This window comes from Squalius cephalus (assembly GCF_949319135.1).
Source record: "Squalius cephalus genome assembly, chromosome: 23".
NCBI classification, from domain to species: Eukaryota; Metazoa; Chordata; class Actinopteri; order Cypriniformes; family Leuciscidae; genus Squalius; species Squalius cephalus.
The window spans coordinates 12,712,109-12,723,553 of NC_137144.1; the positions used below are offsets into that span (position 1 = coordinate 12,712,109).

The 11,445-nt window shown below is 37.3% G+C and overlaps 1 protein-coding gene across 2 annotated transcripts in view; it reads left to right on the top strand.

Annotated features, from left to right (window-relative positions):
- Window positions 1–9,758, top strand: part of ctdspl2a (CTD (carboxy-terminal domain, RNA polymerase II, polypeptide A) small phosphatase like 2a) — a 12,420-nt gene extending 2,662 nt beyond the window's left edge. Inside the window, exons 2-13 of one of the 2 annotated variants that reach the window (XM_079858775.1) lie at window positions 2,260–2,468; window positions 2,546–2,684; window positions 2,824–2,976; window positions 4,451–4,669; window positions 4,744–4,831; window positions 4,916–5,027; window positions 5,115–5,201; window positions 5,297–5,359; window positions 6,729–6,808; window positions 6,977–7,103; window positions 7,197–7,292; window positions 8,709–9,758. In XM_079858775.1, the coding sequence (XP_079714901.1) occupies window positions 2,283–2,468; window positions 2,546–2,684; window positions 2,824–2,976; window positions 4,451–4,669; window positions 4,744–4,831; window positions 4,916–5,027; window positions 5,115–5,201; window positions 5,297–5,359; window positions 6,729–6,808; window positions 6,977–7,103; window positions 7,197–7,292; window positions 8,709–8,774 (1,416 nt within the window). In that variant the 5' untranslated portion in view covers window positions 2,260–2,282 and the 3' untranslated portion in view covers window positions 8,775–9,758. The remainder of the gene's footprint in view (window positions 1–2,259; window positions 2,469–2,545; window positions 2,685–2,823; window positions 2,977–4,450; window positions 4,670–4,743; window positions 4,832–4,915; window positions 5,028–5,114; window positions 5,202–5,296; window positions 5,360–6,728; window positions 6,809–6,976; window positions 7,104–7,196; window positions 7,293–8,708) is intronic. The other variant, XM_079858776.1, reaches the window with a different exon arrangement.
- Window positions 9,759–11,445: the final 1,687 nt, after the last annotated feature.

Consider the following 11,445-nt stretch of genomic DNA (forward strand, 5'->3'; position numbering starts at 1 on the left):
TGTACATCATTGTTTAGGTTTTGTTTTAATGTACATACAGTATTTAGAAAATAACATTATTTCATATTAATTCGAGTTATTGTAAAATTATAATTATAATACATTTCATAATGACAGTTCAAAAAAGGCTGATGTTAGACTTTGTAATCATGCTATTTTCTTAATCCATATCAGTGATAAATTGTTTAATTCTTTCTGGTTTATCGTATGTATCAGTAGCTTTAGAAATGCTGTCCAGCCAGGACTTTCCAGCGGATGTATGCAGGGGCGCACCCACCATTGAGGTCCTCGAGGCCAGGACCTCGGTAATTTTTCGAAGTGCATTCGAATGTGAAATAATTGCCTAATGTTAACTCTACTTTGGTGCTGCAATGATATTGCATATCGCCACGATAACCGACTTCGTCTCAGCCGCTTTAGGGGCCGTTCACATGTTTGCGCTCTCACGTTCTTTATTTTAAATGTACGTTAGTTGCGCGAAAAGTGCGCACAAATAGAGAGCGACGCCGTCCCAACGCTCGCTTGTTTTTCCAGGCAAGGTGAAAAAAAAAAATCAAATCAAAGTAGGCTTTAGGGCTTTATATTCACAGAAGGTGCGAGCCGAGCGCGAATTCCAGCGCGACGCTTCACGACACGCTTTCAGTTAACGGTCTTAAAGTGCGAGTCTGGCCTTCGAGATGTACGTTAAGTAGAGTATGCATGCACTCTCTGTGTGTGTGTGAGGGATAGGCTATACTCCATAATGTAAAATCGCACATCGTTAAAACAACAATTACTATATTATCGCTATTAACTATTTAACTATTAATTATTAACTAACAAACCCCAGCGGTTCCTTCAAGAACTACGAAAGGATCTCGACCCTCCTTTGGGAAACCCTTATCTTAGGGATGCATGATATATCGGCTGATATATGTACATTTTTTATGTTATGGCTGTCGGCTCGAGATAAGAGAATTAAGCCTATATATTAGAGCTGACAAATAATGGATTATTTAATTAACGCTGTAGTGAAGTGATTCAGTTTACTGGTAATCATCTTAAGGATGCACCGATAGGAATTTTTTGGTCGATGCTATACCGATTTTTATAAACAACAATTGGCTGATACCGATATTTGTTACTTGGTCTCTTATTTCAATCAACAAAATAACATGACTGTAAAAAAAAAGTGCATCATTTTTATAAATCAAATATAATTTTGTAAATTGCATAAACAGTTATGAATAAAACAGCATTGTATATTTATGCATAGTTCAATACAAAGAGCCGAAGCGCTGATCACACATGGTACTTTTTGCATATAAAAACATGCAGTAGAATGGATCCCCCACAACTTCTTGACTTTCGAGACATGTTGTTTTTTTTAAAGTTGAACAACTTTTATCTTTACATGGCTTTCTAAACATGCAGCTCTGCCTTGCAAGACGCGAGTGCAATGGTCAAATGTGTCAATCTAGCGCTTTACATAGAAAACAATGGAAAAGCAGCACAGAAAATGCATTCTGTGGGAACGGTTTTGATGCAACCGAGATCTTCTCCGCATGAGTGGGTTCAGCTGGATAGGCTAAGTTGTTGTTCACCACTGACGCACACCTAAAATTTGAATGCACCATTTTTTCATTCGAATGTGTATTTTTATTTTAAATTCGAATTTAATTTGACAGCCCTACGTTGCATCCCTACCTGATCTAGACAAATACACATGGCTTAATTGTCCTTTAAAATTCTAATTTCCTTTAAATATTAAGTAATTTGTCTAATAATTATTGATTAAATCAATGAAATCATACAAAATCATAATTGCATGGCAATATTTTCATATTGATAGGATAGCGGAGAAGAGTCATAGCACAACTGAGACGGATTCGATCACTGGACGCCTACGTAAATATCTGTTCTCAAATCCCATGATCCCAAGAGCGTGAAGGTTTGCAACCAGGTGTCTCCAGTTTTAACCCATTACAGTCTTCAATAGTTTGCGCTGACATAAATCCCCATGGATTGGGTGATGGTTTCCCCCTCTTTTTGTGGCACTCTTAAAGACTGGGGTAGGGTGCTGTGGAGAGCTTTCTTGTCAATGGCAGCAGGGAAGAGATCCGATTGTTTTCCTTGAGTTGCCATGACTGATTTCCGGAATGGAATTTCCCAACAGCCTGAATATCTCGCATTCAATGTTATTAATGAAATTTATGCAAATATGCACGGTGCTGCTCTGCACCTTTTTCACAGTCGATGAACTGGTTTTGTCTTTTCCAGTCTTACATGTGACTTTTGGGACAATGAGGCTGAGAGTGCGCAAGGCATCTCAGCAGCGGAGCGCCACCCCGTCCGCCCGGACCGCCAAGACCAAGAGGAAGCTCTCCGAGGTGGAACACGCTTTGCCCTCCGAAGACGGCAAGATGCAGAAACGAGACACGGGCATTTTCTCCACCATCAAACGGTTCATCAGAGGCAACGCTGTCAAGGTTAGGACTTGAAAGTGGTTTTGAGATGATTCTGTGGAGTCTGTGATTTGATTTGAGCTGTAATGTCTTAATGTCAGGTGGAGCAGTGCCCTCCTGCTAAGAGAAGCCGCGTAGACTGTGATTCGGACAGTAATCTGATCACATCCACTCCGACCGGTGGGAACCTGCCCAGCAGAGCAAACCCCAGAGCCCGCAGGAAAGGCCCTGTCAATGGAGGTAGGAGTGCTGACACTCACAGATAAACAGGCTACTCTTCCTTTAAGAGTGCTGTATGTAAATGACCTTTGTTGTGAACCGTTATGCAGGCTGTCAGCGATCTAGTGGTGTTGATTGTTTCTCATTTTCTTCTGCTCAGATACTATGACAGGTCAGAGTATACCAGTGAAGCCCAACGGGAAGCTGGAGGTGCAGGCAGAAACCCCGAGCAGTCCCCCCCGCACCACCCTCCTGGGAACCATCTTCTCTCCCGTTTTTAGCTTCTTCTCACCCGCCAACAAAAACGGTAACGGTAAGCCTGTGATCGCACTTGTCAGCTGATTAAATGCATGTGCCTAAGTGACATGGTTAGTCACCTTTTCAGTCCTTTTGATGTACAAAAATGTGTGAGAATAAAAATGAAGCATGAAACATAAAATCAATGCTGACCATATTTCATTTATTTATTCATATTCCTGGGGCCAGACTGATGAAATATTTAGAATAAAATATGATATTTTTTTAGTTTTGTAAAATATTCTTAACATTTCTTAAAAATTCCTTACTTTTTCTCAAGACTGTTCTCAAAACATTAAACTGAATTCCTGAAATAAAAAAAAGTATCAGTTTTGGTAACTCCCAATTTGAAGTCCATCTTGTGACAGGCTCTTTAAAAATAACTATTTAAAATACACACAGTATTAAAAAGAATCCACTTTTTAGCAGTCGACAAAACTGCAGTAAATAACACTTCCGATATACATTATTGTGCATTACTGTTGTTGCTTTTATAGTATAGTTATCATTATCATTCTTGGTTTGAACTGGCCTTTTTTGTACAATTCAACAGCACACAATATTCCAAAGGATATTTGAAACACTTTATTTTAAGGTGGTGTACTTACTATAGCAAAACAGTAAATTATGCATGCACAATTACAAGTAACTAACCCTAAACCAAACCCTAAGCATAACTCTATAGTAAGTACATGTAGTTAATTGATATTACTCAGTACTTATGAGTAAGTACAATGTAACTGTCACCTTAAAATAAAGTGTAACCATAAAATACTAACAAATAGCGAATTAGACATTAGACGCGTTTCCTCTGTTGGGCCGGATGGTTCTAAGAACCGTAAGGAACGGTTATAGTTATATTCATTATATTGGGTCTCCGACCATAAAAAGGACAGAATGCTCACTGACATACCTTCGCGATGTTGCCCGTCACAGTTCGGTACAGGCATCAGACCTGCGTCTCCTCGCAGCAGATCTTTGTTTGTGTGTGTGACAGAGGGATTCCTGCCTCTGTTTTGACTCCTTTACACATTTTATAATCTCTTAATGAGTTTTCAGCTGGTCAAAATACCATCACATGTAGGCTACGCACATATAACGAGCGTGCTGCATTGTTTTGGATGTTTAGTAAGTTCTGTTGCAAAATATCCGTAATAAAAGCCTTTTATTGTGAACACATCCCTATGCCTTTAGGTTCGGTGTTAATGGCATTTTGAACCATAGGTGGACCAGGACTAAATACATTTTTTTGGTCTGAACCAAGCGAACTGAAACTACTGAACACACCCATAATGTAGAACTAAAATTCAAAGTCTATCATTTCTGAGCTAAAGCAGTTGGGCAGAATTGAGACTCTTCGCTGCTATCTGAGACCAGTCGCACCTGCTGCAAACTGAAACATTTACCATTTACCGATGAAATTGCAGCCTTTCTTGTGAGTTTTTTCTGATTTCATCACACTGTTAAACTGAGCCGTCCTCATCCTCCAGCTACAACGGGCTCTGATTCCCCGGGTCAGGCGGTGGAAGCTGAGGAGATCGTGAAGCAGCTGGAAATGGAGCAGCTCGAGGAAACCCCGACCAGCACTACCACCGACGGCCGAGACCTGACCTTTGACCCCGCGCTAAACCCTCGACCGCTGCCTCTCGTAGACACACCGGTAGAGGAAGGAGAGATCGTCACAGAGGCTGACATGCCTCCGCTAACTGGTGAGTGTCTGGCATGTTCTCCAGCTGGTCCGCTGCCTGAAGATGACCATCCTCACATTTTCTCTCTTGGTTAGCCGTAGGATGCAACAGCAATTACCCGGATGTCCCGCCATCACCTCCTCCAGAGGGGACTTATGAAGAGGACTGGGAAGTTTTTGACCCGTGAGTCTAATTTCAACATGCTCTAAATCTGAATAGCTTGAATATAGACACATGCTTGTGTGCTAACTTGTCTCTCTCTTCCAGTTATTTCTTTATCAAACACGTGCCACCCCTGACTGAAGAGCAGCTCACCCGTAAGCCTGCGCTCCCTCTGAAAACCAGGAGCACGCCCGAGTTCTCCCTCGTCCTGGATCTGGTACGTCGGCATTCAACTCTGATCTTAGTTGTTTGATGCGAGCTGTTTTTGATGCAAGGATTAAGCCGTCACTGTGGTTTATTCCAGGATGAGACGTTGGTCCACTGCAGCCTCAATGAATTGGAGGATGCAGCTTTGACCTTCCCTGTGCTTTTCCAAGACGTCATTTACCAGGTACAGAACAAGCATCTTAAACAATCAATAGTTCACATTTTTCACAAGCTTTGCACATAGCCCTGTTAGAGTGATTTGCTTTCTTATTCCTAAAGGTGTACGTCCGGTTACGGCCATTCTTTAGAGAATTCCTGGAACGCATGTCTCAGATTTATGAGGTAAGTCAGGTGTTTTTATTATTATTTTGTTTTTGTTTTCAGTTCAGAGTTGACATGATTTATGAAATCTTTTGAATAAACATTTTGTAAACATTAAAGGGGTAGTTCATCCAAGATGTAGGTGTCTTTTTTTCCGCAGTAGTTTCAATTTTGATATTTTTACGCCTTGGCTACGGCAGTTCATTGGAACGAATGTCTTTAATGCGACATCTAGTATATATATATCTCTATGCACCAGTCTGCGTACACGTCACACACCAGGATGCGCGAGCGCCCTCAGATCACTTGGACGTGGCTGTGTATAAGAGGTAAAAACGATATAAATACTGTTCGTTTTCTCACACAAACCGCTCGTTTCGTGTCTTAGGCCATCAATGTGTACTTACGATGGGGAATTGTTTAATTTGGACGATGGGGAATTGTTTTAATTTGGACTCTGTGCATGCTCTTTGAGACAGTGACCACAGACCTGCATTAAATAACTGACAGACAAGAACGGTTTGACATAAAAATATCAAAATTGAAACTACTGTGGAAAAAAAGACACCTACATCTTGGATGCCCTTGAGGTAAGCTAAAACATACCAAAATTTAATTTCAAAGTGAACTATCCCTTTAAGCTCATGTGCAAAGTCCCAGCAATCAGCCCATACAACTGTGTGTTCCATTCATTTATTAAAGCAACAAAGGCTCAAATCCAATGTTTAAAGATACCGAATAAATATGCGAGTAATTATTAGCTTACAAAAAATAACAGCACATGAAAAGTTCCTAATATTTGATATATATGTGCACAAATCTGCTGAACTGGTTTGATTTATTCCGGAAACTGTGATATTTTATTATTTATATTAGGGCTGATTAAAGTAGAGTACTCTATTTAAAAAAAATCCTCTAGAAATTTCCCCGTGTCGATTAAATACCGGAAGTGCTGCATTCCACGGACGAGAATCCATGAACCGCATTATCGGAGCGTTTTCAATGGCTGCACAATATATTAAAACCAAAATTTAAAAATCATAATTTTGCATAGTTATTCACTTTATTGATTTTGTAATTTTTTCCATAAATGCCAAAAGTAAAATTTTCAGAAAACGAAAGTAGTTTATTTAATAACGTCTGTAACATTAAACCGACATTTCTGTTTATCCACGTCGTGTGCACAAAATAGACGCTGCCGTCAGAGAAGCACTAATCAAACGTGACTGTTTCTTGGGCGATCATTTCGGCCCCTCAAAAAATTCCTAGTCGTTGGTCTTATCTTGCTTTTTTTTTTTTTCTCGAACCCTAATGAATATCCTGTCAATGATGTGCTCTACCGTTTTCACCTCTGACTGGCGTTAATGACATAACCTTGAATTATCTGCAGATTATTCTCTTCACTGCTTCCAAGAAGGTTTATGCTGACAAGCTGCTGAACATCCTGGATCCTAAAAAACAGTTGGTTAGGTCAGTTGCTTAAAATAGCTTTTCTCAAACAGGTGCTCTTTCAAAATAAATATATAAAGTGAAGTTTAAATGCATTAAATTGCATGTGATGGGAACAAATGTGTCTGAATTCTCACGCTGAATGATGTTTAAAGTGAACATTAAGCTCTTTTCCCCCTCGTATCTCAGGCACAGATTGTTTCGCGAGCACTGCGTATGCGTCCAAGGCAACTACATCAAAGATCTTAACATCCTCGGGAGGGATCTCTCCAAGACGGTGATCATAGACAACTCTCCTCAGGCTTTTGCCTACCAGGTTCGTGAAGCCGCCTCGGGTTTCACCTTCTTTGATGCGGTCTGTGCTGAGTTATTAGTATGTAAAGCTCAGGATGTGCTTCTCTCATTGCAGCTTTCCAATGGGATCCCCATTGAGAGTTGGTTTGTGGACAAGAATGACAATGAGCTCCTAAAGCTGGTGCCGTTTTTGGAGAAGCTGGTAGAACTGGTATGTGCGTCTTGTCTTTTGTGTGCTGCTTTTTATTGATGATGGTATGCTAGTTTTTTTTTTTTTTTTTCTCCAGATAATTAAATATTTTCTCCTATCTTAGTTTAATGAGTAAAGACATAAATGTAAGAAAAATGTTTGTTTTATATAAATATTACGTGTACATTTTACTGTTGATTTAAATGAGATTTCTTTGCAATTTAATTAAGAATAATGGTATAATGATAATAAAATTGTTGCAGTTATTATTTTAACTCAAATTACACACTTTCATAATACTATGGGTTATTTTTTTTTATTTTTTTTTCGATAATACCAGGGCTTTTTGATTTTGCTTTTTAAAAAATTGCTATGCCTATTTACAAAACTATTGCTATAATATAAAATCTGATGTGATGGGTTTTAATTATTGTTGTTTTCAATAAAAAGTTCTATTTGACATTTATTTTAAAAAGATTTCTTTGCAATTTAATTTAAGTAATAATGATTTATTATTAATATTTTATCTATGCCCTTTTCATAAAACAGTCTTTTAGATAATTGGATAGTACCAGGGCTTTTTTCACAAACTTTATTTTATTCGACTTTTTATTATTAAAATTAAACCTTTTCTAAGCCGATTTATAGAATAATTGCTATAAAAATGTGATAACAAACATTCACATTTTTTAGAGTTAAGAATATACCTTCATTATTTGATTTGGTTTTAATTGTTGTTTTAAATTAAAAAAAATTAAATGTAACTTTATATTCTACATTATAATATCTTAGTGTGAAGACTATACCTTCGTGATGTTATGGGTTTTAATAATTGTTTTAAATTCAAATTTAATGTACTTTTTAAAAAATACACATACGTTTATTTTAATGATTTATTTACAATTTAATTTAGTTGAAATAATAATTAATTGTAAATCATTAATACCTCAAACTATGCACATTCATAATTCTTTTTTTTTTTTTAGGTAGTACCAGGGTTTTTTCACAAACTTTATTTTATTTGACTTTTTATTATGAACAGTCAACTTTTCTATGTTTACTAAAGCATTTTTACAAAAGCGCACCAAACAATATTGAGAAACTGGCCGTCGTCTGTAATACCACGATTAGCCATGATCTGCGGTTCAGGTGTCACACACTTAAGTTTAAAATAATTGTACACACGTGAGCGTTTGAAAGCAGGCGTCTATCAGCGGATATATTAGAGATCAGCTTTTCAAACGCTCCCGTGTGTATCTGTGTAAGCTCGGTGAAGAGCGGCGATTTATAACATGTTTTTGAAGTGTTGATCATTGTAGCCAATCACAGACATGTGTGTTGAGCGCGTCAACTCTCCGGTGGACAACAGAGATGAAAGAACGGCTAATCGAAATGTGTACAACTGTGTTTTTGTTGACTTGTGTGTTTTTATTCCAGAATGAGGACGTTCGGCCATACATAAGAGAGAGATTTCGCCTGCATGACCTTCTACCCCCAGACTGAATGTCCAAGAAAACGAACATTTCTTGCCAACCAGACTGTTTTTAAGCAGTGGGGGATTTACACCGCGGGCAAAGGAGAATTTGCCACACACTCTTTGCCATAAGGATTTCAACTACAGACTTGCCTACATTGGTGTTTTTTTATGTGGGGCGGGCGGGAGGAAGGGAGGGGGGCTCCGGACTAATGTTTTAAGATGTATGCATATGTTTTCTATACACACACTCATTTATGGACGAGAAGATGATTTCTGATTGGTCGTCCTGCTCTGCTGAGTGGAGTCTATGCCTGATTCGGACTTTAACGTAAAGCGCTGTGCAGAAGTGGACTTGCGTCACTCATTTTGGTGCTCTAAAGGGACCCTCTGCCCTACCAGGCCACTGGCTTACTTCAACGAGAATGAACGGTTGAATATAAATATATAGAACATGAATATATACATTCAACTATGTGTGTATATGTATATATAACATTTGTACATATATATTTTTTCCTGTCAAGTTTGTAAAACACAACTTGCCCTTTGGTTTTAATTCATTATGCATTCCTTTTTAGTTCAAGGTGTTTTTTCATAGACAAGCTGGCTTTTTATTCATTTGTTTTTTTACTCTAGATTTGATGTGTATTTAATGGCCTATCCGTTTCGCTCTAGCTTTCTGGTGAAGTGTAATCCAAAATCCGGTGACATCCCGCGTGGAGCATAATTATGGAAACGCTTCATTGCTCATTTGTAAATCTCGACTCGATTCGCTGTCTTGTGGTTTCCAGTTACTGACCGCTTACTACCATTTATTCATGTCAGTCCTAATTTGAGGAATTTTAACTTTTTTTTTTTTGTTCTTAGTTTGTTTTTATATACAAGTATAGATGAAATGTAAAATACTGTATGTGCTTTAAATTGCTTTTCTGTGGAAAAAAAAAATAACAATGCTTTGTCTCTTTCAGAAATGTCCGGTAATTGTAGCACCAGCACATGAACTAGCTTAATCACTGCATATTCCCTGTTTTTTTCTTTTCTTTTCTCCTGCAATCCTGCTTTGTTTTAGGAATTGTCATGTACAGCTCTACCTACCTCTGAAGGGTAGACCTTCCGTTTCATTCAGTGTTACCCCCCCCCCCCCCCCCCCACCCCAATGGTTTTTATTTCCATGGACATTAATACATGATTTTTATGTACCAGTACAATTCGAATGGGTTTTTCTTTGTCGTTTGGATGAAAGTTTCACATGTGGCCTTGATTTTAGTTTTTTTACTTGTCAGTTATGACTTTAAGCTTATCATCATAGTTAGAGCTAGGGATGCACCGATATGAAGATTTTGGCCGATACCGATAATTCTACTGATTTGCTGGCCGATAAACCTAAATCTAAATTGATGATATTTTTGAGAGCCATCTGAAGTGTCTCGGCTGAAGGAAATAATCCATTATTTATCAGCTTTAAGATATTGGCCAAAAAATGTTTATCTGGTCGATATCGATAACATTAAAAATAGCGATATGGTGGCCGATGTATTGTGCATCCCTAGTTACAGCTCGTGCTTTTTACTGTTCAGGAGGAAATAAGACATCGGTGATCTTGAACTGAGAAATTTTGAAGTTTAATAGCCAGGTTTTTAATAGAATTGGTAATAATTTTAGCCTACAGTCTCTGGCAGCTCTTGTCAATTTAGATGAATATTTTCTCACAAAATGGCAGCTTCTGTTTCGGGAGTATTAACTTACTGTCAATGGATCAGATAACTAGATTTTTTTTTTTTTGTGATTGCAATGGATGAAATGAGTGTGTTTGGTTGTAAATGTTTGTGAATGAAAAGGCCTTTGTTAAAGATAGATGTAAATGCAATGAATGTATTTCAGTGCAGCTTTTGCAGCGCACATGGAGCAACAAGAAAACATTCTTTAAATCTTTTCAGATTATGTATATCATCATATGTATGTGTTTTTCCTGGAATGGTATTTTTTTATATAGTGTCAGTGAAACTGAATCCCTTATTGGGTCCTGGACTTTGGTTTAATGTAGCTGACTATTAAAAACAACAACAGCGGTTAGTCACTGAAAACAGCATGCTGAAAAGTTCAAGACTGAAACATTAAATTTGCTGTTTTTGCACAATAGAAGGTTTCATTTTTACTGTTAACGGTTTCTGTCGAATAAATTCAGTTCTTGTAATGACTCAAAAAACACACACTTTCTTAGTATGTATTTGGTTGGAAATTAAAATCATAATCTATAAACAGGACTTAGGGGGAACACCCTTCATCCCAATATCAAAAGTAAAAAAAAAGAAATTAAAAGTTATAAAATCCAAATTTATAATCATTTTATTAAATAAATAATTTTAATTAATTGTATATATATATATATATATATATATATATATATATAAACAAATAAAATACATATTTTGCCTATTTAAATCTTAAATCATTATAATAAATCATTTTTCACCATGTGCACAGTGTTCAAATCATTACTTTATATATTTTCCAATATAATTAAAACTATTTACATTATAAAAAAATAAAAAAATGCAATCTCTCTCCCCCTTGTTATATTGTTCATCTACATTTTACTTTATGCACTGAATATCGTTTTACACACTGTTATTGCACAACTTTAGTAGATGCATCTATTCTTTGATATGTGAAAAAATAGTGCTGTCAAATCGATTA